At 50.5% G+C, this 26,483-nt stretch overlaps 1 protein-coding gene across 3 annotated transcripts in view; it reads left to right on the top strand.

Moving 5' to 3' along the window:
- Positions 1 to 6,193: 6,193 nt before the first annotated feature.
- The window catches only part of SH3PXD2A (SH3 and PX domains 2A), a 234,468-nt gene continuing 214,178 nt past the window's right edge, over positions 6,194 to 26,483 (top strand). For all 3 annotated transcript variants that reach the window (XM_061198315.1, XM_061198218.1, XM_061198261.1), the window contains exon 1: positions 6,194 to 6,310. In XM_061198315.1, the coding sequence (XP_061054298.1) occupies positions 6,239 to 6,310 (72 nt within the window). In that variant the 5' untranslated portion in view covers positions 6,194 to 6,238. The remainder of the gene's footprint in view (positions 6,311 to 26,483) is intronic.

Genomic DNA, 26,483 nt, shown 5'->3' on the forward strand with positions numbered 1-26,483 from the left:
CTCATAATTTTGGTTATTGGTGGCTTCAGGCTATTTTAAGAAACTGCCTTTGAATTCCCCAAGGGATTTTTTTTTCCTGTTCTTTTTGTCATCCAGTGGACAACTCAGGGTTTACTGGCTCCTGGAAAATCCAGGGGATTTTGCAAAAGAAAATCTGTGGCGGCTTATGGTTAAAATGGAACTATGCACACTGATCTTTTGTACCAAAATGATCTTGGTAAGCCCCTACCAGGCAGAAATACACTTGAAGGCATGTTCAGTAGTTGAGATAGATGTGTGAAACCATCCACACCCTCATCCTTGAAGTTCTTAAAGCACAGTGTGCTAGTTTGGGGACCAGATGTCCCATCAGTGTTAGGGATGCAGCCTGGAATTATGGAATAATATATTTTTTGCTCTGTGACTCTAATTGTGTCCTTGGCTTCTTTGGCCATGCACGTTAGCAGATTTCCCTCTGGTATTCCAGGGCCATGGTCATTTGCTAAGGCTGGAACTTGACATGGTTCTATCAAAAAGTTCTGCTGCATAAGGACCCTCACCAGAGTCAAGGCTAAGACAGGAGGCTAAGACTCTCAATGGCGTCTTGTATAGAAGCCCGTTGAGATTTTGCTGATGAACTTACTGTGTTGGGAGTCAGAGAAAGGTGGTTTCCACCACCTGGTGGTTTGGCAAGCAGAGGGACCTGTTATTATGGCTGCAATTAGCAAACAATGGGGCTAAGCAGACAGGGCAATTCTGGTGTCTCATCCTGGTCCCATTCCCCAGCAATCAAGGAGAGGAGAAGTCTGGCCAGTAATTTACTTCCCTCTGGAGAAAACGGAAGTTGATCTTACTGTCTACTCCAAATTCAGGAAAGACCATTCTCAAGACACTCGCCAAACATTTGTTTATTAGGGCTGATTTGAAAGAGAGAGAAAGGAGAAGAAAGAGAGATGCATGTACACCCTGGACTGCTTATAATCTGTAAACTGGCAGGTTATTGGTACCAGGCCCTCCTGCTTTTTCCTGCCAGAGGTCAGCCAGGGATGGAAAGGGATACAAAGCAGGGCCAGCTGCTTTGAGTTAAAGGTGCTAAAACAACTTTGGCCAGGAGGGGGCTCCAAATCTCATGCAAATTTGTACATTTCTGGGTAACAGACCCATTAGACTTCATTATATATAATAGTTATCCAGTATCTTAGAGCGTGCATGGGACCAGAAAATCACCAGAGACCCAGAGATGGGAAGTGACTTCAAGATCACAAGGCTGGGTTGTGGTTGAGCGGGACTAGAACCTAGGTTGGGTAACTCTCCAACTCTTAGGCATCACTTTCGTCAGCAGCATCAACAAATATCTAATTTTAAAAGACAATCATTTATTGAATGCCTGGCATGTATAAAGCTCTGTGCTGGGTGGGGTGTGTGTGGCAGGTGGTCGAGGTGCTATGGTCAGGGTGGGGAGGGAAAGGGTGGTGCCAGAGTCCAAGTTCATGGTCCTCAAGACCTTCACCAGCTTCTTACTGGTTTAGAAGGCACAACCTAAGCACAGCAAAGTTAAAAAAACAATAAAGATGTAAATAAGCGTTCAATACAGTAGCGGCTGAACTGTCATAGGGCAATGTATGATTAGTAACCAAATGAATGTTTAGTAATCTGTTTTCACTGCTTTCCTGTATGCTGTTGTCTTTGAGGTGGTCATGAAGACTACATGGGAGAGGAGGTGAGGTGGGCTCTGCATATGGGAGCTGATAGGATTTGCATGTGCACAGAGGGACTGTGGAGACACACGCGGTCCCTGCCCTTGAGGAGCATCCTGCCTGGGTGGGGTGGGGGGTTGTTTGTAGGCAGCCTGTGATGCTTATGTGAATGGAGAATTGGAACAAGGGACTCTGAGGGTCAATGGAGAGCAACATTCTGGATCTGCAGGTATCTGTAATGCTCTTTAAATGAACTCTTCTCATGTGGGAATAGGCTCATACAAGTAGTGGAGGACAAAGATGGCAAGTCTAGGACTCCCTAGCTGTGTGGCATTGGGCAGCTTGCTTAGTTTCTCTTGGCCTCGGTTTGCTCCTCTGTAAAATTAAGTAATAAATAACCTCTCTGGTCCCTTCCAGTTGGAAAATTCTATGGTTCTAAGTATGCTACAATTCTCTGTTTTTGAAAAATCAGATTTCCAGGTATCAGTCAGTTTGCATCTTTATTTTAGGTCCTCTTTCCCTTATTTATCCTAAACTTAAAAAAAAATTGCAATTATATTTTGTCATTCGAACTAACACAGTGTCCTTGGATTAGAGTCGCCTGCAATTCATGGATGGAGGTGGCAAAATAGGGGTTTACCTAATCCTCTCCAGCACTACTAGCTCCTTGATCAGATGTTTTCAATATAGGCCACCCAATGTACCTACTATGTGCCAGGCATGCTGGGTACTGAACAAATGAGACACAGTCGTGTCTCCAAGGAGCCTTCAGCCAGTTTCAGTCATTGCTGGGAAAGTGCCAGGCACATGTGAGGCACTCAGTAAATGTGTGTAGAGCAGAAAGGCATGCCTAAGGCACTGTTGGGAAGGAAATCTGCATGAGGTTGAAATGTACCCAGGGAAGAAGGGAGAGCCTGTACCATTTTATACTTAAAGTCTCTTGGCTACATGGCCCCAGGAGAGAAAGGAGACTTTCTCCCATAGGTATTAATAACTTCTACCCAACTAATTCCCAGACACCTTGGCACCATGGGGTTGGGTGGGGGCTGGTGCTCGGTTGCTCCCTCCAACTGAGGTAATTCGGGAGCGCAGGGGAAGTTGGGGATCCTCGAGTTGTGCTTCAAGACCCTGAATTTAGGAGATGTCAGGTTGTCTGGGGTTTCTTAGACCAGAAGAAGGCCATCAGCTTGTAGGCAATCACCCTCCCTCTCTCCTCCGGATCTCTTATCCTCAGGTCCATGTTCAGATCCTGATCCAGAAGAAGGAGGGTGAGTGGGAAACCACCGGTGCCTATTGGGCGAGTGCTCTGACTCATAAGGTGACCCAGTGCAAGCCAACCCCCTTCCTCTTCTTTCTCTCCAACAGCTAAACCCCGGCTCCCCTCACCAGGGGTTTCTCCGGCTTAATTAGCACTTCCAGAACACCTTGCAGCCCACAGAGGAAGAGTGGGCGAGTGCCATTAGGAATCTTCTTGCCATGAACCCACAGCCTGTCTTGATTTTTCACCAAAGGTGCTCCCAGATTCCCACAGCCCAGCCCTTCCCTGAGGAGCTCAGTGCTGAGGGTCTATCCAGGTCTTCCTCCTACTCCCACGAGGAACAGGCCTTGCTCAAGGCAGTGATGCCCTGTCTCCTCCTTTTCGCATCACTGAGCATCACTCTCAGATCATCTTCTCCCAGGACAATGGTTTTCTGTAATCTTCTCTGATAGAGAAGCCCTGTGCCTAGTGTCAAGATCTCTCACAGTCTGGACCCCCAACACCCATCCTTCTCCTTATTTCCTTTTCCTGTGTCTCACCCCCTTGCCTGACTCTTCCCCAGGTGGACACTGTCCTCCTGGCCCTCTGCCTGTCACCTGCAGGTTCAGGCTTCAGTGTCCTCACTCCACCTTTTCTTTTCCCCCGATCATTCATTCAACAGATTCTCATACAGTGAGTGACTACTACTGTGGATAAGGTACGGTATTTGCTATATGAGGAGTGCAAAGAAGTATAAGATAACTTAAGCCAGTCCTTGTGTACCAGGTGCTCTCAGGGGAGAGGAACTGTGTTATGGACAAATACACACAAGTCAAAGCAGCTCAGGGCAAAAGCACCTGGCTTGGAGGAGTTCAGAGGAGGCAGAGTGTTCCAAGGTACTCCACTCAGCCCATCCTCCAGTCCCTAGCAGAGGGACAGCCTCCTCCAGGAAGTTCTCCTGGATTACTCCAGGCCTCCATTTTTCTGGAATCCTAATGCCTATTTTATTAGATACAGTCTTAATGGTGTCTCTGTTTCTCAACTGTACTCTCTTCTGGAAGGGAAGAGACAAGCATTTGTCAATTGGATTCAGTTTTCAGGTCCACATCAACTGAATTCTCTCTCTCTTCTGTTCCTTAAAGCCTTGTAAATGAGCATAGATTAGGTGCTCAATCAAGCCTAAAATTCTAGAGTTTTAGAGAAGAAAATTTTTAAAATATTTTTTAAATGTCAATATCCATACATGCTAATTATGAAAAACAAAGAACTCAAAATTGTCTCCAACAGGAGTAACTACTGCTAGGAGTTTGGAATGTATGTAGGGAGGAATCTTTTTTTTTTTAATAAATTTTTATTTATTTTATTTATTTTTGGCGGCGTTGGGTCTTTGTTGCCACGGGCCGGCTTTCTCTAGTTGCAGTGAGCGGGGGCTACTCTTGGTTGCGGTGCGTGGGCTTCTCTTGTTGTGAAGCGTGGGCTCTAGGCACACAGGCTTCAGTAGTCGTGGCACGAGGGCTCAGTAATTGTGGCGCATGGGCTTAGTTGCTCCGCAGCATGTGGGATCTTCCCGGACCAGGGCTCGAACCTGTGTCCCCTCCTTTGGCAGGTGTATTCTTAACCACTGCACCACCACGGAAGCCCCTATAGGGAGGAATCTTAAAAGACCATCTAGTTCAGCACCCACATTTCACAGAGAACTTTAAGGTGATTCTAATGCCTATGGTATTAAGTGATTTGCGGCAGGTCAAATATTTAGATAGCAGCAGCATTTGGTGTTCTAGCATCCTTCTCCAAGAAAGTTGGAGGGGTTAGTATGGTACTCTGTACCAGGCAAATGTGTGAACAGCCTTAGATAGCTACATGGGTTCTGACAGTGCAGAGAAAAAAAGTATTAACACAATTAGATTGTAAAACTCTTGGCCTCCATTTCACATGCTTCACGTTGGTCCACAGTCACAAAGCTTATTGTGACTGTGAAACAATAGGATTAATTGTGAAAACAGTACTTCTTTAAATATTTGAAATTAGAATGGAAAATACGTTGAAATAGATGAGGGGGTGTAAATTGAATTAAATAGTAACTGTGTTCCAAGTCCAGGGACAGACAAGTGGCTTGGAAAGTCGGTTTTCCATATCAGAGGGACAGGTGGTGAGAAAGCCAGAGCCTGGGCCAGTGATGAGACAGTCCCCAACCCAGTGGTGGATTTTCTCACCATTGTGTGCTCCCTTCCCTCCTAGCCTGCCTGGGGAGGGTCCCAGGGAAGCCCTAGGCTTAAGGCAGTGGTGTTACAATCTTGAAACCTCACTGGTAAATGATATCACAGGTTGGTTACCCAGACCCAGATCGATAAACGACTCAGGCAGCGGATCGATCACATTTCCGGGGAGGATTTACCCTTTGTAACCCGCAGGGGGGCAGGTGGTTTATCAAAAGATAAGGCTCTGGCTTGAAGGATTTAATGCCGGCTCTTTGCCCATTCCTGTCTCCTGCTCGGTGGGCCTGGGCCGTAACAGCGGGGTAATAAACTACTTTTCATTAAAGAGATCTGGGGGATAGGAGTGGGAGGGGGCCGTAAAGGTGGGGACAGAAGGCACAAATCCGCTCCAAGACGGAAAGCCAGGGTGAGGGCGCGCTGGGTTCACTTCCCCCCGCCCCTCCCCCTTCCGAAGCCAGCCTTAGTTTCCGTGCCCGGCGAAGCGGCCCAGCGCCGCGCCAGGCCGCTGGCCGAGCTCTTGGCGCTCCGGCCGGGCTGCAGCCCCCTCCCCGTCGCCCCGGGCCCGGAGCCCCTCCCAGCGCGCTTCCCCTCTTTCCCTTCCCTTCCCTTCCCTTCCCTTCCCGGCCCGGCCCTGCCTCCGCCTCCTGCGCCCACAGCCTCCGCCAGCGCCGAGCCCCTCAGAGCCGGAGCGCGGCGAAGGGGCGCCGCCGGCCCCTCCCCAGCGCGCTGACAGCAGGCTCCGGGGCCCCCGCCCCGTCCCCTCGCCGGCGGGACACACCCCCGCCCCTCCTCTGCTCCGCCAGTTCCCGCCGGACCCACCGGGCGGCGGAGAGAGCTGGCGGGCGAGCCGGAGAGCGGCGGAGGCGGCGCTGGAGGGAAGGGGCGCGCGGCAGGCCCACGGGGAGCCGCCCGGGCGCACGGAGTCCGCGTCCCCTCCGGACCGTCCCCGCTCCGCGGCCGTACCTGAGGGCGCCGGGAGCCCGGGCAGCGGCGCGCCGGACCGGGGTGGCGGGGGGGCCGGGGACCTGGGAAGCGGGTGAAGGAGCCGGAGCTCGACCAGGATGAGAAGGTGACGCCGCCGGGGGGCGCCACTCGCTTTGTGGGGGAAGATGCTCGCCTACTGCGTGCAAGATGCCACCGTGGTGGACGTGGAGAAACGGAGGAACCCCTCCAAGCACTATGTGAGTATCGCCCCTAAGACCCCCGCGGGGGGGCTGGCCAGGAACCCCCGAGGGCCCTGGGTGGCCCCTTGCCCTACCCGCGCTGTTGAGTCCCGGGGCTAAGTGCCCACAGGGCAGCCCTCGGCGGTGGAGTTTCTTCGCAGGGCTGTGATCTCCAGGGAAGCCTTTTCTGACCTTCCTCCACTCCCCCCACGCCCGTTTTCTTTTTTTGGCATTGGAATTGGCAAGTGGCTGCCCTTGTCTGTTACAACGGTGAAGTCATCTGTCCGCCTAAGCTTTGAAGGATGGTGGGGGAAGCGTTCGTCAAACCCTCGCTGGGAAGCTCCGTTGGGAAAGAGCATCTTCCCGGCCCTCCCTGGGGACTCGGGTCGCTCACGCTCACACAGACCGAGATGCTTTCAGAGGCTTGACCTGGGGAAGGAAGCCTCACGCGAGCCTCCCACTTTTGCTCCGTTCTCTGCCTCCATAGGCCTGGGTCTGGGGGCAGAGGGATGACGCCGCACCCCTGCCCCACCTCCACCTTCAGCCCTGAGCTTTGATTTCCTTCTTAAAGTCCTTGTGTCCGTCGGTGTGAGGAGAATTGTGGCTTTTCCTTTTATCCCTCCTCTGGACATGACCCTTAACTGGGTTCATTTCCTCTTAAGAGATGCTCCATCTCCAGACACGAGGAGGCAAATGTTTGCTGTGGTCTCCGAGGAACAGCCCGCTGCCCCTCCCCCTTCCTTCTCCAAACTTAATGAGAAGGGGCTAAGGTTGATTGAGCCGAGCTCCTGGCCTGTGGGACGCGTCCCCCTTTCATCTCAGCCCCTCCTGTCTTCCCATCCTTCCCACCTTAGGAAGTAAACTGTGTCCTTGATGCCTGAGAATGCCAGTCCTAGCGGCTTTGCTCCTGTTCTTGAGATAGGAGAGACAGACAGCAGGGCATCCAAAGCTGGAGGACTGCATCTTATTTGCAAATTAGTCATTTAAAGGAGCATTTAGAATGCTCAAAGCATTCATTTTAACAATTAAAACAGGCTGTTGGTTGCTGCCCTGGACAGCACATTGATCTCTGAAATTCCTTTTATTTCCTTGTTGGAAGGGGACTGGGATTTGTGCAAATGTCAGCCTCAGGCTACTCTTTCTGTCTTTATCCGCAATAGCTCTGATCTTTGGGTTTCTTTATAGTAGAATAAATGGGCCTGGGCTCAGGTTGGGGAGGAGGTAAACCAAGGAGTCTGGTTCCTGACGGGACAGAGACGTGGGTGCTGGTGGGAGAGCTGTTCCTTTTGTGTTACTGGCTCAGCAAGCATCTTGCCCTGCCATTTCAAGAAAGCTCTTTTTGGAGGACTTGGGTCACCATGTGGTCACCCTCCCCTGGGGACAGATGTCCATTTGCATATCCCAGCACTTATTACGAAGACAGCCTTCCTAAGTTCTTTTCTCAAATGTTGCAGGCTAAGTTTTAGGGGTTCTTTTCTAGTCCTCAGTTAAGGTAGGCACTGCTTTCAACAGATGGCACTCTGTTCTGAGACCCAGGCAGGTGCCGGCTCTGGATTTTAGGTGAAACATCAAACTTAGCTTTGACCAACGATGTCCAAGATTACAGATGTAGGATGCACTCCTGGTCAGGAGCGCTGCTAAAGCGACCGGGGGCCCGCTGCAGACAGTATTGAGAGGTGGTTAGTGCTGAGGCTCTGAGTTACAGGCTCTTGTTCAAAGCCTGGCTCAGATACTGACTAGCTATGCAACTTTGGGCAAATTATTTAACCTCCGTGGGCCTCAATTTCCTCATTTTTAAAGTGAGTATAATAATAGTATCTACTTCATAGGGTTGTCTGGAGAATTAAATGAGATCATACTTGCAAAGCACTTAGCACAGTTCCTGGCACAAAACAAGCACTCATTAAATGGTAGCTTGGCGTGATTCTGACTAAGAAAGCACTTTTGAAAAGCAGCTATTAATGGTCTGGCAAGAAGGAAGAAAGGTTTGGGGTTTTAAGATTGATAATAACTTGTTCTGTGTGAAAAATACAAAAGAAGTCCTGTCCAATTCCCTCGAAATGATCATTTCCTCCCTTTTTATGGACGTCCCCTTTTCTGGGACGTCTCCACTTCCCGTGTAAGAATCAATGACATTATGTTTGGGGCCGGGAGTGATGTCACTGAGCAGATGGGGCCATACAGAGCCCTGAACCCAGGTTGTGGAAAACAGTTAAAGGAGAGAGTATTGTGTGTTATGGAATTGTGGAGCTGGCAGGGACCTGAGGACTCATGAGGCTCCACCCCCTAATTTTAACCGATGAGGAAACTGAGAACCAGATGGGGTAAAGTCACTTGTGACACAGCTAGTCACAGCACCTGGGTCTAACTGGCCTTCTGCCCATGTCATGGGTTGGGTTCATCGAAATACCGTAAAAGGCTGGTTGGAGTTGACGAGCCCAAATATCTGGTGATAGCAAGAGTTTCCTGCACATTCGGGGCATCAGTGCATAACATAAGGAGAGGGAGCCAATAATAGAAGGTATCGGCAGGGCCAACAGGGCAGGAGGAGCATGCTGGGGAGGCTGTGCCTCTGAAGTTTAGGATCGCCTCCTCTCTTGGCCTTTACGTGGCGGACACCACACACCAGAAGGTCAGGTGTTCTGGGCAAGGTGTGCTGGTGTGGGTAGCTGGCAGGACACACTGCACCCAAGTCACGTATGTTCTGGAAGCCCTCTATGCTGCAGAAGCATGCCTTCTTCCCGCCTTTCCTCCACTGATGGTGAATTCTGAGTCTGCGGTTTGGCAAATTGCAGAGCAGAGCAGCTTTATGGGACGTGCACGTTAGCTGGAGCTAGCTGATGAGAGGCCTTGGGCCCAAGCAGGAGGGGCCCTGCTGGCCCCAGAATGCTGGGAACATACTGCAAAGGTCTTCTCAGGACATCCAGCCAAAGGCATGCTTGTCCCCGTGATGAGGGGGAGCTGCCTGGACACTGAGGGTCTTGTGTTTTGGTCTGTTTATGAAAGGCAGGCAAGTGACCTCCATCATTTGAGTGGTGCTGTCAGCCCTTGGCTTCCTTCCCCTCTGTCAAGCCCCTGCTTGGGGTGGGTTTGGGGAAGATGGGCAGCTGCTGCTTAGGCCAGGCTCCCTGCATGGAGTTGGGCTCCTCTCTTAGCTTTTATGAGCTGCCCCTGGGGAGACCTTTAGGTAAACTGTCTTTGGCCTCAGACCACTTGTCTTTCAAATGATCCTGATGATGCTGGTTGCAAACTGCAGATAGCTTTGAAAACTTTCCATAAGGATGTGAGTTCCAGTTCCCATAATCCTTTGTACCCACAAGCATGTGTAGGTGTATGTCAAGTCATTTGGTGTTGGAGAGGAGCTCGTGCATCTAAAACAAACAAGAAATTACTTGTTTGGATTTGGGAGGCGTTGTGCTTTCACAGTCTTTTCCTTTCCTGATTGTTTATTTCAGACAAATACCAGTCATGAATGTTCTGATCCTCTACAGGACTCTTCAGGGAATGCAAATAATAGCCAGTGTTAGCAGTTACCATCAATGGTGCCAAATGCTTAACGTGCATGATTTCATGTAATTCCTACAGTTCATCGAATGTCTTTGATTCCTTTATACAGATGGGTGAACTGAGAGATTAGAGGTTGCTCAAGGTCTCCCAGTTAGTACAAGGCAGATCTGGGTCAACTCAGGTCACTTTACCTCCAGAGGAAGCTATGAACCTACAGTGAGGCCCTTCTCCTCCACTGGAGTCTGGTTGGGGAGACCAGGCTCAGGTTTACATGATGAGAGAGCAATGCCACGTGGTATTTGAGGACTGGCTCGCTGTGTGGGACGTTCACCTTGTGTCCTGGAGGTGAGTGTGTGACGGGTGATGGAGGAGGTCACTGTGAGGCAGGAGGAGTGGAACAAATCCAAGATGATATGTGCTCCCCAGTGATGCTTGAGGTGATAGATGAAGGAGCCACCCTGTAGAAATAATACATTCTCCTGTGTGTTTAGAGCATTGCAGATTTTGGTCTTGGTCCTGGGAGCTACATTTTTAGGAATTGGCCCCAGACCCATTCTTTTCTCTGCCCCTCATTTTTTCTTAAGCCCTTAGACTGTGGATCCAGCCCCATGAGAGGAAGGGTGTGCAGCTGCAGTACGGAAAGGATCTTCTCAGGCCAGTCCCACTGTGGAATGAGTGGTGGTGGGCAGATCAGGGTTTGAATCCCACCTCTGACTCTTCCTAGGTGTGCAACCTGCAGCCAGTCACTGTGGGTCTCAGTTTCCTCACCTGTAACGTCGCAGGGATTTGGGGAAATTGAGATAATTTTGGGCAAAGCTTCTACTTAGTACCTGGCCTCCATCATGGGTACTCAACATATACTAGCTTCCATGTGGTGCTCCTTATCACCAAAACACTTGAGTACATTTAGGATCTAATAGGTGAAGCTGTGAGAGAAGGAAAGACTAAGGCAAAAAAGGAAGGCCCAGCTGTTCATAGTCTGATGGGAAAGTGGGCTACATGCCTCGTGGAAAACACCCAACATACGAGAGAAACACATAAACAAGGAGCAGCTGTTCAGACCTGGAGAGCTTCCTGGAGCTGCCCTAGTGATGGCTTCCTGGTAGGCTGGGAAGGAGAAGGGAAGGAACATGTGTTGGGGGAGAAGAGTAGAGAGGTGCTGCAGGTAAGGGCAAGGTCAAATAGTATCCCAAGGTCAGTGCCACACATGGGTTAGCACTCTTGCCTGCTTTCTTTCTCTCTGTCTCTGTCTGCCTCTCACACGCAAGAACAGTTTCTTCTTCTCCAAGGAGGGAAGTGATCTAGGGGTGATTCACAGGTCTGACAAGGATTCCTGCTTATTGAACAACCGACCACATCCTTCAAGGCTGTTGGAAGAGGGAGCACAGCCAGCCATTTATCATGGCCCTCTTTAGAGCCAAGTGAGGGTTTGGGGGGACAAATCAGGATTGGAATCACCATGTGTGGTGGCAGGCAGAGGGGAGGCGAAGGGAAGGGAAAAATAAACCTATTTGATGTCATAGGAGACCGGTTCCAGCTCCAGAAATATAAGCGCCAGCTGCTGCATTTTCCAAAGAGATATTCCGAGGCCAGCATGAGTTAATCGCCAATGGAGACAGTGAATTAGAGCAGTGTTGTTAGGACTTCTGACTTGGGGGTTTGCACAGCGGTCCCTGGAAATTGCCTTCTGATTTCCTCAGCCTGAGTCACTGACCAGACTATTTCTTGGCCAGAAAAAGTCTAACAGGCAACTCTGTTCTCTTTTGCCTCTTTATTAAATAAAATAAAACAAATAATAGAGTTATACATACGGTAGTCACACTTCTTTTGAGTTCTGAGAATCCAGGAAAGGGATCATGGGTTAGGACAGGGAGCCAGGGAGAAGGAAGGACAAGGGGTGTGTGTGGGAAACGAGGTGGAGATACTGGCTTTGGAAAGAGGTTCTGAGCCAGGGCCAGAGGTGCTCTCTGCCATGGCCATTGCCAAAAATAATGCAAGAGTCCAGGAGAGTGATGAGCGTTTGAAGTGGCGATTCCCAGAGCTGTGAGTGACTTCTTGCCCGGGCCGGGCTGCTGCTACCTGTAGTGGAGTCAGGGGGGGAAGGGGGGACTGGGGGAGGGGAGGGGGAGGGGAGACTGGGGGAGGGGGAGGAGACGGGGAGGGGGAGGGGGGACGGGGGAGGGGGGACGGTGAGCCACAAGAAAGCCCCTCTCATGCCCCCGAGTAACCTCCAGGCAGGTCACATCAGCAGCAGGTGCTGAGCAGAGTCCAGCGAGGATGTCGAGGTGCAGGGAGAAGGCGAAGAACCCATCTGTGAGTACCTACTGTGTGCCAGGCAGTGCAGAAGAGACCCTTCAGAGGGGATTTTACTTAAGCGTCATAGCAATCCCATGAAGTAGGTAGGTGTTTTTATCCCCACTTTACAGGTGTGGAAATTGAGGCCCAGAGAGTTTATGTGACTCTCACTCGGAGTAATTCAGTGGCAAGGCTGGGATTCTTACCCTGGCCTCTGACACCCGAGTCTGTGAGCTTGTCACTTTCTTCCCCATTAGAGCTGGGTCAGTGAGAGAGGGGCATGAAAATAACTGAGGAGTCCGGGCAGCACCTCCTGAGAGGATGACGTGTATCTGGAAGGCTGTGTTGTTGGAGAGACCCTGGGCTCTGGTATCCCTGGGCCAGAATCCTGTCTCTACCACTTACTACGTGGGACCCGGTGCAAGTTACTTCTCTCTCTGTGCCTCAGTTTCCTCGTCTGTTAAAAACAAACAAAACAAAATGAGGGGAAAATAGGACCTAGCTCAAAGGGTTGTGCCGAAGGGTAAATGAGTTAATAAATGTCAAGACCTTAGAACAGTACCTGGCACATATTAGGTGCAACATAGGGATTTGTTCTAATACTGATTAAGTCCTAAAGCTTCAGAAGGGGGGGCTCTCTGTGAACTGGAGTTTTCAGGGAAGACTGGCTGGCGAAGGCAGGCTTCATGCTAGGCCTTGAGGAGTAATTAGGATTTGGATGGGAAAGAGTAGGATTTAGGTGGGAAAAAGAGGAGAAGGGCATTCCAAGAAAGGGAAAAGCAAAGGTGCCGGAGGCGGGACGTGCAAAGAAAACGCTGACAAAACCCAGGTGGGGCAGAAGGATGGGGAGGAAGGGTGGGCCGGCTTCTGAGGGTCTCACGTGCCAGCCGAGGGAATTCAGAGTTTATTGTTACACCTCCGCACTTCTGCTCCTGCCAAGGATCGCAGGGGAAGGGGGGCTGCTTGTCACTGTGGGTCCCTTCTGGTGGGCCCCAGAGCTGGCTCTAGGATTGTTGTTGCAGCCGTGGTGGGAACAGAGCTACATGGAACCGTTTCTGTAGCTCTGCATTGGGGACTCTTTTTTTTTTTTTAACATCTTCATTGGAGTATAATTGCTTTACAATGGTGTGTTAGTTTCTGCTTTATAACAAAGTGAATCAGTTATACATATACATATGTTCCCATATCTCTTCCCTCTTGCGTCTCCCTCCCTCCCACCCTCCCTATCCCACCCCTCTAGGTGGTCACAAAGCCCATTTGCACTGGGGACTCTTTAGCTGCAGGCCGAGCCCAGCCCCTCTCTGTTTATAGCTCTTACTCCGAGGGGTCAGGCTGCCTCATAAAAGTTGATTGCACCCCAGAGGTCTTGGGGAGGGAGGGTGGAGGAGGGGGAGGGGAATGGCAAGGAGTGAGGCGTCAGCTGCTTTGGCCCGCATCCGTGGAGGGCCCCGCCGGCAGGGCCTGAGGTCACGGTGCAGTCATTTCCATCCCCAACCGCAGCGCTGCTGCTGAAGCACCCCAGTGGCAAGAGAGAGGAGACCCTGTCCTTGGAGGGTCTGGAGGCTAATACTAAACAGCTTGCTGGGAGCCCCGGATGAAGTCTCAGTGTTACCTGAAACTTTCAGGCCAACGTTGTCTTCTATTTCAGCATCTCTCTGAACCTGTTTTAGTTATAAAGACAGTGCTTCAAACTACCTCTTCATTTATTTAACCCTCACCCCGCTGCCAGATATTCCAGTAAGCCTGATTCTTTAGGGAAAATGTAATAATAAAAATAACAGCTGACAGTTCTGAATGCTTTCTACGTGCTGAGTTTTACACGGAAACTCTCAAAGCAGCCCGCCGAAGCGTGTAGTTACTGCTGGCATCTATGTCGTGCACGTGAGGACGCTGAGGCCCAGAGAGCTTAAGGGAGTTGCCAGACACCACACAGCTAAGAAGCTGCGTGTGGAGAGGCGCCTGCAATGACCCAGGCCTGCTGACTCCAAAGCTGGCCTTGTCCCCATAGAAGCCTCGCAGCCAGCCCTCCATCACATGCCACACCTGGGGAGACTGGGCCCCAAGGAGATTCCACCTGAGGCCTGGCTGGTTGGCTTCTCAAGATGTGAGACCTTCCACATGTCACCTTCCCCACTTGATCTCCATTTGCCCATCTAGTAAATGGGCTGACTGCTTCCTTTCTGCCTTGTAGAGGGGAGGGTGTATAGGAAAGCTGCTTTGGAAAACGCTGAGCCCAGAGAAAATAGCTACGTGAAGGGGTCCTAGGTCCCTCAGTCTGGTTTCTTAATCGTTTGTGAAGGGGATGCTTTACAAAAAGAAGCTTTTCCTGATGCCAGGGAATTTTTAAACAAGGTTTCCTTGCCATACTACCTCCCCTGAGAAGCCTATAGCCAGGGTTGACTCAGGACCACTTTAGGCCCTCAGTGAAGATGTTTTTCTAGAAAACCACCTCTGGGAACTACGCTTTGCTTCTTTCCAAGCCTATCACTTTTGTGAATGGAAGAGACAGAGCTATTTCCAGTCCCATCTCTCCCGGCTGTTACCTGAGGGGAGGAAGTGACATCCAGGGGGCTGAGCTAGCAAAGGGGAAACAGCTGTGCTTTCTGCCCCTCCCTCGGCTGCTTTCTCTGGCCCTTTGCTGTCATTTCCCTTTGCCTGTGAGGAAGCCACCCTCCCTAGGCCTGGGTGGAGGCGCGCGGTAGGGTTGGGGCAGGATTCTTTCCTCTGTGTGTGTCAGTGCAGCATAAATTATGCAGTGGGACGTTTTGGGCCCTCCGGTCTGTCTCTGGACTCCCTGGAGTGTGAACCAGACCTGACAGAAATTGATCACTCAGGGAGTGGGGGTGGGGTGCTGCCCAATGCTGATAGTGAACTTGCAGGGTCAGGGATGGCGTGGGTGTGGGCCAGTCTGTATTTCTGCCTATCACTGCGTGGTCCCCAGTAGAGAGCCCTGGCTGTTTTCCTTTTTCCAGGACTATTCTCACTCAGTAACAAAGGAGACCTTGACCTCTATTACATGGGCACCGTCATCATAACAGCTACCACGTATTGAATCCCTATTTTGTGCCAGGCACTGCCAGGCCTCTTGCTTATAATCTCTGGTCCTGACACAGCCCTGAAGGTATGCATTTTTAACCCCATTTTACGCATATGGAGACTGAGGTTCAGAAAGTTGAGGTTGCATTGTTAGTCAAGCACAAAGCCAGGTGTGTTTGGGCCCCTACCCCCAGGCGGTGCCTGTTTCACACTGTCACTGTGACTTGCACATTGGTCCCTCTCCTGGGCTGCCCCAGGTTGGGGGTTGGGGAGCTTCTGCCGGCCCAGCGCATTGTCCTCCTGGGGAATAGTGTTCTTTGTGGAGAGAGCCTGCCTTGCTGGCTTTGCCCACCTAAGGGTTCTGAGCGTGAAGGGATTGTCTCTGCTGTTTGAAGCGGCTGCTTTGTAAACTCTTTCATGGTAGGCCCCATTCTGACCCAGCTTTATTCCATTTCCTGATGGCCCAGACCCAAAGGGCTATTTTAAGGGCCTTGCCTGTGTGGGAGAATTTCTCTTTGTAGCAACAGAGAGGGAGGCCTGGCTGGCCTGGCATGGTGCTGGCAGTGGGGCTCCGAGAGAGCGAAACTCTTTCCTGAATTCTGCCTCCTGGGCAGAATTCATCGGGCTCTCAGCACAGGGCCTGGCACCCGGAAGGGACACGGTCACTTGTCAGTGAGGGTAGGGCTTCCAGAGGTGGCTGCCCAGGGATTTCTGCTGGTCTAAGCCCCGGTGGCGTGGCAAACTGATCCTTCTCTCGCAGAGTTAAGGCCTGTAATAGGACAATGTCTGGACTTCGGTTTCAAGCCGGGGTTAATTATTTACTTTAGTCATCGCTCATTGGCAACTGGAGAAAAGCAGCCTCATTTTCCCCATGATTGCTGGATGTGGCAGCTCCTGGGCAGGGATAGTGGGGAAGTTGAGTCAGAGAATGTGTGAGTAGAGCCCTTCTAGGTGCAGGCACGGGGCTAGGGCTTCTCATCCACCGTCTTCTTTAATCCCCACTGCCACCCTGAGCATCACCCCTGTTGCACAGCCAAAGAAGCAGGGGCTCAGGGAGGTGCAGCATCTTGCCCTGCATCACATGGCCATGAACGGTGAAAGCCAGGGTTTGAACCCAGATCTCTGCAGTGATGAAAGCCCGTGATGGTTCCACTGTGGTCCCTGCAGATTTGATGGATTACCCACCCCACAAAGGTTAGGTTGCTAGGTAGGAGTACTTCTCTTTTTTCCCTGCCCTCAGCTGGAGGCATCCACACATATCAAAACTAGCTGCACTGGGTTTTTCTCTACACCCTCTGCCCTCCCTCAGACTCTGGTCTCCGCGGCTGTATTTCTCCCTCTGCTGCACGCGCCCATGGGAGTCTCGTCCCTGATCTGTGGCTGTGCTAGGGTATGGAACGCTGAGAGCACTGCCCTGGGCTTAAGAAAGGAAGTCAGCCCAAAAGGCATATGCACAGTGGGCCTTCCCTTGGAAGGCTGGGGCCCTGCAGCTTTATAGTGGCTTTGTCTCCCGAGAGCTTCCCGAGAGGCTGGGAGACTAGGAAGCACATCACGTGGGTCCCTGATAAAACTTCAAGGGTCTGGATTAAACCCTGGTCATCTGCCCACTCTGACCTTCCCCCAGAGCCCCTCCATTAACATGTGATGTGGTTGGAGCTGGTATTTGGGATCAGATAACAAACCTCTTGCTACCTAGAATGGACCCCTAGCAAGGTCTGGCCTCTATTTTGGGATTCAAATTTTTATTCCCCTTGAACTCATGTCCGGAGGCACTTTTAAAAGCCTGGTCCTTCAGAAGCTCCAGCTGCTAGGGGTTCTACATCCTGTCCTCAAGGATGGCGGCTAGCATGGCACTGTGGTTGGGAGCAGGGAGCAGTTTATTTCCCAGGCACTTTCAGCCTGCTGCTTGCTCAGGCTGAACTAGGCTCTGGCAACTGGAGCTAGCCCCAGAGAGGGCCTCAGGTGGCAGCAGTTGGAAGTTGAGGGCAAGAGGATGGGGGCAGAGCACCGACTCCCCTGATACATGGGCTCAGGCTCTGAAGCCCTTACTACCTTGTTTCACTTGTTCAAATTTCTTCCCTGCCATGGGCCTCAACTTTCTAATCTGTAAAATGAGAATAATAGTAGTAATAATAACAACACTCAGCCCATTTGGTTGTCACTCCACATAGTGCTGGGGACATGACTGTTGTTCAATAGATGGCAGCTGTTGTTATTATTATCTTGGTCATCCTTCATGGTTTTGCTTAGTTTCTGCCACCTCCCAGAAGCTTCCAAGACTTCTCATCTTACAATGTTTTCTGTCTGTGAATTTTTGCAAAGTTTATTGTTTTAACCTCTCCTGTAACTCTTACCAAGAATGGCCTTGGGTTGCTCAGCTTGGGGCAAGCCTATGTATGTCTCCTGTGCCTGATTGATGGAAAAGTCCATTGTGGGGTGGACCTTAACCTGATGCTTATTTGTATTCATTCATTCATTCATTCAATCAATCAATCAACATTTGAATGTTTACTATGTGCCAGGCACTGGGAACACAGCAGGACAGATAAAAATCCCTGCCCTTTTGGAGCTCACATTCTGATAGGGGGAGGGAAATAATAAACAAAACTGGTGAAATATGTAGTGTGCTAGATGGGGGATAAATGCTGTAGAGAAAACTAAGCGAGGTGAGGGAGACAGGGAATCGCAGTGGTGATGGGAGTTGCTGTGCTATTTTATAGAGTGTGGCCAGAGACAGCTCCCCTGTATAGTGACTTTTAAGTAAGATCTGAAGGAGGAGAGGGAGTGAGGCCTGTGGATATTTGGAGCAAAAATGGTTGAGAGAGAGGGAACAGCAAGTGCTAAGGCCCTGAGGTAGGACTATGCCTAGCCTTTTCAGAGAAGAGCAAGAGGCTGGTGTGGCCCAGTGGCATGAGCAAGAGGGAGAGCAGTGGGCAGTGAGGTCAGACAGCTGAAGAGCTCAAGTTGTGCCTGTATCCCTCCCAGCACCAAGCCGGGGGCTCTGCTCAGCAATGAGGCATCCTCTTGACTTGCTGAAGCCAGAAACTGGTCAAACCACGGCTGGAGAGCTCACTCTGGGGACTGTTTGGGGTTTGACCCTGACCCCCCAAGAGGGATTCTGTGGGGAAATACAGCCTCCGTCAGCAACGTCTTGGATAGCAACTCAGAACCCCGAAGGTAGTGCACGTCTTAGGGAGTTTCACTAACTGAACATTAGTTTTGTACCTACTGTGTGCAAGGCACCATGCTGAAAGCAATCCCTCCAGCTGGGAGCTAGAGGCTGGGGAGCTCCTGCAAAGGCAGCAGCCTCCACATCCTTTCATCTTTAAACTCCCTCCCTCATGCTAGCTGATGGTCTGGATCACAGCAGGTCCTTGAGCAGTGAAATAAATCTGTAGATGAAGGCTTTATCCTATTAAACCCCCTTCCTCCTACCCCACTCCTATTTTTTAAAGAACCACAGCTTTTAACTTACAATTGTGGCTATCGGTCATTTGAAATGTAGAATATATATTCCTATCGTTATAATACTGTAAATGGTGGTAAGATTCTCAGGCCATTCCACCAAAACCTTACTCATCCATGGAGTAGATGGAATTATAGCACCAAGAACCAGATGTCTCTAGTTCACCTATATCACGGGCCAGCCTGGGAACTTAAATTCCATGTGTATTAGCCAGGGGAACTGTCCTCCAGTGTCCATAGTGACAAGGAAACTTCCAGGCTAACTGATGATGGTGATGATGATGATGATAGTAATAATATTAGGAGCACGAATTATGTGCCAGCCATTCTTCTAAGCGCTTTAGTCTTTACAACAACCTGATGAGAAGAGCACTCTTATGGTCCTTACTTTATTGATGAGAGAACAGAGACACAGAGAGGTTAATTTACCAATGGTCATAAGCTAGGAGGAGGCAGGGCTGGGGTTCAGAGCCAGGCAATGGGGCTCCGAAGTCCTTCGGGAAACCTCTTATGTCCTGGCCTTCCAGGGAGTCCTGCCAGCCAGGCTGCCACAGCCTAGCCTGGCCGTCCAGAGACCTTAGTTAACAAGTGTCAGAGTTGGGAACCGAAGCCACTGGTGGCAGGCAGGAGCAGCCCCTCTTTGTTCCTGAGACAGGAAAAGCCATTTGTTCCTGGAGCCTGACACTGCAGGGGGTGGGTTTGCTGGGCATGGTTGTCTTCCTGGGCCATTTACAAGTCCAGCACTTGGGGCTGGGGTGGGGAGCACTGTATCTGTTGGTGGAGAGGCCAGATTAGAGCGTCTGGCAAGAGGTTTCTGACACCTAGGCCATTCAGCTCAGCCAAGCTCAGCAGGTGACCAGGGATGTTGCTTTAGCTGGGAGGGGGCACCCTCCCCATTCTGCCCTGTTCAGTTTATTGTTAGAATGAGCTGGGCCTTAAGCAGTCCTTCCTCTCTCCCTGGGCCCCAAAATAAACAGCAGCTGTTGGCTGCATCGTCTCTGTCGGCTGCCAGTCTGTCAACAGCCCCTAGCTCTCGTTTGCTCCCCTCTTTGGGTTTAATGCCACGGGGCATTGGGGACCCTACAGAGCCTGCCTTGCTGGCCAGCTGGTGTGCCCTGGCATGCCCTCTCCCAGGCAGTGCTGGCCTGTTGGCCGCACACTGGCATTGTCGCCTCGTGCCCTGCAGGGAGGCAGGTCCTCATGGTGGTCACAAACTCAGGCTTCAGAGTCTGACATCGGTTCTGCTCCTGGCTCTGCCATTTAGCTGGTGACCTTGGGCAGGTAGCCTAACTCTGAGCCTGTTTCCTTCTCTGTAAAATCCGGCCATGGGTTCTAGATCCTAGTATCCTGTGAGGATTGAGACCAGTGCTATCAAGGCAGTGCTGTCTGGCTTCTGCCGTTGAAGCCAGACTGGCTGATCTGAGTCCTTGCTTTGGCACTCAGGAGCTTTGTGCCCTCGGGGCAGGTGCTGGAGTTCTCCTCACCTAGGTTTTCTCATCTGTACAACGTGGATAATAAAAGCATCTCCCAGGCTGGTGGTGAGGATTAAATGAGCTGTGCCAAGCACAGGGTAGGAGCTCAATGAATGGAATAACATGTGCTCCCTTTGACAGATAAGGCAGCATCCCCTAAAAGAGTCGTCCACAGGCGCACATCCGAGCGCTAACAGGATTACTCCTCCCCTAACCGTTGTATCTGCGTGGCTGTGCCGATTTGCTTGGCTTTGTTTCTACCCTGCGTTCAGAACTTCCACTTGAGGGGCTGGGGGTTGGGGGGCGGTGCGGTAGAACTGGTTATAAAGCAGGACGGAGGCATGAGAAAGGAGAGCTGGGATTTCTGTTCTACTTGGCAGTGGTTCTGCTGATGTAACATAAGAAATGGGAAGTAGACCGGGTCCGAGGCCATGGACTGCCTTCAGCTGCTGGGCAGATCCCCCGTGGTGTTGACCAGTTTTCTCTGCTGACGTGCGAGCCCCAAGATGTTCTTTCATGTGATCTCCGCAACCTCCCCGTGGGCCAGCCTGCCTTGGCTCCGTACTCTGGGAAACTCTTGTGTTCTTTGGCTGTTCCTTGCAATTACCCTCCCTTGTGGAAAGCTTGTACTGGGAACCCCCATTAGAGCATCCAGACCCAAAAGTCATCATTCTCAAAAAGAAACAAAAAGGCACTTGACCCCAATTGTGTTGAGCTTCAGTGCTACGTGCCGCTGTGGGCACACCAACCCCCCAGTAAAGAGACCCTCACTCAGCGGGGAGCATTTGCACTGTCTCCCCAGGAGCCTGGTCCTTAAAGAGGTGGCTGGGCCGGCTGTCTTGTCTCCTCCATGCTGCTCTTGCCAGTTCTCGTCCCAGGAGAGAGGTCAATGGCAGTTCCATTCCCAACATTCAGGGATGACCCTTTCTGATAGACTGGTGAGGAGAATGAGTCTGCACTTTCGAGAGGAATGTGGCAAAGTAGTTTAGAGCAGGGGCTCTGGGACCAGATTGCCTAAATCCAAGTTTCTCCTCTCCCATTTACTTCTGTGTGACCTTGGGCAAGTTACTTAACCTCTCTGTGCTTCAGTTTCCTGTTCTGTAAAATGGGGATAATAATAGTACCTTCCTCATAGGATTGTTGGGAGGATTAAATGAGATAATGATGATAAAAGCACTTATAACAGTGCCTGGGGCAGAGTTAGTGCTACCTAAGGGTTACTGTTGTTATCTGAGCTGGCAGGGCAGGTGCAGTCTGCTTCCTATCAGCCCAGGCCTGACGGATATATATATAGAAGCCTTGAGAAGATGCCTGGGGTTTGTGACAGAGGCATCTGGAATGGAGCTTATGGCATGTTCTAGAAGAAGAGGGTGTAAAGATTCAGACAAGTGTTCCAAAGCTGACTCCACCATTTCCTAGCTGAGTGCCACCAGCGAGTTGCTCACCCCTCTCAGCTCAGTTTTCTCAGCTGACTGTGCCCACGCCTTCCTCGCAGGGTCATTGTAAGAACCCAAGACAGGGTAAAGCATCTAGTAGTCACTCTCCTTTCCTTTAAATGGTGGCCATTTAAACACCTTTGTGGTTTTGCAAGGGGACCAGGGGGATGGTCAGTGGGCTCCAGCCTGACCTTTCTGGCTGGGAGCCTTGAATTACACTCTTTCCACACCTCTCCCCTCATGAGCAGCCTCTGGGTGTTTATTGCAGCAGGGCTGCCCATGCAGAAGGTGACGGTGCCTCCTGCCGGTACCGTCAGTATCCCAGGTTGTCAATCTCCTCGCAAACAGTCTTGCTGCCTCTGAGGGACCTGCTAGGAAGGGCTGTAGGTCTCCTTCCTGTTTCACAGATAGGAAAGGATCAGAGAGGCACATGACTTCTGTGATTGTGGAGGACACCGTTGATGCCCCGCCCCATATGCCCTGGGCTCACCTGAGTTCACCTGCAGCGGTTTCCAGTGTGCTGGCAGCTCCCCTCCTCGAGTTTTCCCCGCTGTCGCCTCTCCCCGCCTCACTTCTCTGGGCGAGGGCTCCCTCCAGCAAGGACACCACGGGAACTTGCTCTACCCAAGCAGGTGCAGCTGAGGAAGGCCAGGGGAGGGGGCGGAGGCGAGGTGTCATTCCGTCATCCCATCATCCCAGGGAGTTGATATCTCAGCTGCCTGCTCTCCACTGGGACAATTCGGAGGCGATTTCCAGCCAGAACCTCAGAGGATCCTCAGCAGGACTGAGCCCCAATGCCCACAGCAGTAAATTGGCCATTAAGTACCCTTTATCGGCCTTTATCCTTTCCTGGTCTCGCTCTCCATACTTCCTCACTTGGGATTCCGGGAATCATCTCCCTAATAAACAGCCTGTACCCAAGGCCTTGTCTCAGGGTCTGCTTTGGAATGAACCCAAACTATGAGAGCAAACTCCTCCTTCTAGCAAATGGTGGAGCGAGGACTGAGAACCTCTGTCCGTGACTCAGTTCCCCAGGCCGTGCTGTCTTTCTGGAGGTTCCTGGGGTTCTTGTTATAGAGGAGTCAGGATCCTTGTTTGATACAGGTTTTTTTAAGCTAATAAGAGGCAGTGAGTCATTGTGGACAGGGCTGAAGAATACTTGATCAATACAGCAGCTTCTGGGGGCCTCATCAGAGAAGGAGCCCAGTCAATGCAAACATGACCGAGAGAAGCTGGGCCTTGGACACGTGGGAATCTGACCTTGTATAAACTTGCCTCAGGAAAGAAATAAACAAACAAGGGACTTATGGATAAATAGAAATCTAGTATCTTTATCCATCATAGGTCAGGCTGGGAGGAGCAGTGTAAGTGTCTGAGGAAATGAGGTCGGGGGCTGCTGACCTCTGTGCCCAGGTACAAGGTGACATAATGTGAGCAAGACACTCTGTCATTTGTATCTGCTGTAATCTGGCTAGTTGGCGGGGAGTTAGGCATTACGAACATTAAAGCTTCTTGTGATAGTGTTTGAAATTGTGGTGAGACTGGGTGTCCTGATAGAGGGTGAAAGCATCTTTAAGAAAATAGAAAAAAGGAGGAGAGAGAGTGTGTGTGTGTGTTTGAGTGTGGAATGCATGTGTATTTGGGGATGTGTAATGTCTGTGTGTGTGTTTGGGTGTGGTATGTTATGGGGGTGTATTTGGGGATATCTTGTGTATATGTTGCAGGGTGTTTGGGGATTATGCCTGGGTGGTGTATTAGCATATGTCTGTTTGGGAGTGTGTGTTTATGTGTGTGCATTTTGTGTGTGGTATGTTTGTGTGTGTGTGTGTGTGTGTGTGTAGTACAAGCTGTTGGGTCATTGTCCATCAGGCATATTCCTGGGGCCATCTTTTATCCTTGAGAACTCCTTACGGTCAGGCTAGAGGGTCCCAAAATACTTAGATTTTAGTATAAAATGGAATCATAGACCCTCACATATACTTACCCTAACTCCCTTTTCTCCTTTTCTCCAGTGCCTCTTCTGAGTCAGGCAGGTTTACACAGACCTCATTTCACTCTCACAAAAGAAAGATGGTATTACTCCCATTGTTATAGGCAAGGAAACCGGGAATTGGGAAGGTTAAGTCACTCGCTCCAGGTGACACAGCTAGGAAGTAGCAGAACTGGGATCTGACCGACCTCTGAACTTCCACCCCCCCGCCCCCTCCACCCGTGTGGGGTGAGCTGGTGGGTGGGATTCTGCCGTGACTTTGCACGTGCAGAAAGGGCCCTCTTCTCCATCCAGGGCACTTGCTCTAGAAACATGACTTCTAGCTTCAGAGGAGGCCCCGGAAGAAGACTTGCGGGAGCAGGAAGGCTGTGAGGCAGGGCTGTGTGAACTAGGCTGGTGTAGACGTGCCAGAGGACCTGATCCCAGGAAAGAGTTGTGACCCAGAGCAGGGGGGAGATGGAGGAGAGACTCTAGAAGCAACGGGGGAATTGAGAAGGGAAGCTAGAAGAGGCCTTGAGTTCCTCCCCAGGGCCTCAAGGAGAGGGTATGTACACATTTTTGCTGGGTAAGGAATCTTATGCCTGGTTTTATCCTCCAAGAGCAAACGTCCATCTCTCTCCTGTTTTACCGTGAGCCGGTTACGTGTCCAGGTGTGTGGGGCTGGGGCAATGCGGACCTGTCCGTGTTATCTGTTATGTGGCCTAACCCCTAATAAGGGGACACACAGAGAAACAGGCCTTCCCTACCTGGATTCCTGGAAGGAAGAGAGGGTGGCCATTTCGTCAGTGTGCGTTCTTGGCAGACAGAGGCAGTGGGGCCCCTGGGCTTGCCTGGCTGCTCCCACCCACAGGAGCTCACATCAGACAGTAGGGAATCCCATGGAAGCTTCGGTCCCAGATGTGAGTCTGGGTGGGGCATTTGGGACTTATTCATGGGGTTCAGATACCCTTGGGTTCCCAGAGCTGCTGGGAGAGGGCCCCCTGGTACCCAGCCAGCTCAGTGACTCCAAACAACTCCTCAGGAGCAGACAGTTCCTGCCACTGTCCCTGAGAACCTTAAAGGGCCACCTCTGCCCCACCCACATCCCCCGAACATCAGCCAGGATGAACCCAGGGAAGCAGGTGCATTCACGCAAGGCAGCCTGAGCAGCCCAAATTTTCAAAAGCCATCCTCTAATAAGTTCCCAGCCCCAATGCTATTAATATTAGGCGTTAACCTAATACAGTGTTAACCCTGTGGACTTGTTTGGCTCTCTGCTGACGTGGATTAGGATGGGTTAGAGTGCAGCGGTTACAGGCAAGGCCGAGTCCCTCACAAGCCACGTGACTTTGGGCAAATTATTTAATCTCCCCGAGCCTCAGTTTCCTTATCTGTAAAATAGGGATAATAAAAGTACCACAAACTCATAGAGCTGGTGGCTGGCATCGAAGCATTATGAATGATAAAAATATAGGAACCAGTGGGAGCTGGGCATCCTCGTGTAGCTCCCCGCGTTAAGGCAGTAGAGAGCCCACATTGATGCTCTTAGCCCCCCTCCCTTTTTGGGAACAGCTTTATTGAGATATAATTCTCATACCATACAACCAACCCATTTAAAGTATACATTTTAGTATATTCATAGAATTGTGCAACCACTACCACAGTCAATTTTAGAACATTTTTATTACTCCAAGAAGCAAGTATGCTTTAGCCATCACTTCCAACCTCCCTACCCACACCCCCACTGGTCCCAAGCCCTTGGAAACCACTAATTTTCTTTCTATCCTTATGGATTTACCTATTCTGGACATTTTATATAAATGGAACCATCAACTACGTGGTCTTTTGTGACTGGCTTTCTTTCACTAATATAACGTTTTCAAAGTTCATCCACCATCAGCCCTTTTGATGGCTTATAGCGTGAGCTTGATTCATTCCCTGTGCTGGCCCAGGAGCCCTGGACACAAACCCTCACCGTGACTTTGGCAGGGCTGGCCTGTGGTCCTGAGTGCAGGTTCCACTGGAGCATTTCCTCTCTCTGCCCTTTGGAGCATGTGGATTTTTCTCTCCTACTCTACTGTTTTGAAACTGGTCGAGGCTGGATCTGGTAGGAAATGTTGAATGCGCCTGCAGTTTATTACCATTACTTCCTCTGGCCTGGTCAGCAACTTGGGGGCAGGGTGGAAACTGTGCAAAGTCTTTACTCATCTGTTCCCCGGGGACTCTCTTTCCGGGAGGGGATGGGGAGAGAGACAACAAAGCGTCTTTATTTGTTTTTAGTGTTGACTAACTTCCCAGCCCCCTTACCAAGTTCTGGTGAAAGTTGCTGGGTTCCTGGTCAGGCTCTCTTCCCTAGAGACACAGGGTCATGGGACTTCTCTCTTGGGGGCAGCTGATGGGGAAGTCGCCAAGTGTTTTGGAGTTCTCTGTGTGTGGAGTCAGACTGCATTTGTTTCTCCTCTAGCTAGAGCTGGTCCAGTGCAAAACTGGGAATCCGTTAGGAGGCAAGTAACAAAATCCCATCTAAAACTATCTTAAACCATACGGAAATTTATCATCTTACTTTGATGTAAGATGTAGATAGAAAGTAGAAGTAGATATTAAAAAATTATAATTAAAAATACTATCCTATTAATGAACATTTAGATTGTTTTCAACTTTTTTATTTTTGCCATTATAAACAGTGCTGCCCTAAACATCCATATATATATGTGTGTATATATATATATATATATATATATATGGGCTACTATTTTTGTAGGATAAATTATCAAAGCGACATTGATAGGTTAAGAGTGTCTGGGGTTTATGTTAGGTAGGTCAGTCCACATTTAATCCATTTTCCTATTCCGTCTGTGTCTAAATCCATACAATGAGAACTGATACTTCCAATGAAGACCCTTGTGAATCCCTGATGTTTGTGGAATCAATTTAGGAACACTGTATTATCTTGCATCCCCGTCCTTCCCAATCTATGGCTGAGCATCAGGCTAAAGTAATGTTTAAAAGCA

The sequence above is a fragment of the Eubalaena glacialis genome, chromosome 1, assembly GCF_028564815.1.
Source record: "Eubalaena glacialis isolate mEubGla1 chromosome 1, mEubGla1.1.hap2.+ XY, whole genome shotgun sequence".
Lineage (NCBI taxonomy): Eukaryota > Metazoa > Chordata > Mammalia > Artiodactyla > Balaenidae > Eubalaena > Eubalaena glacialis.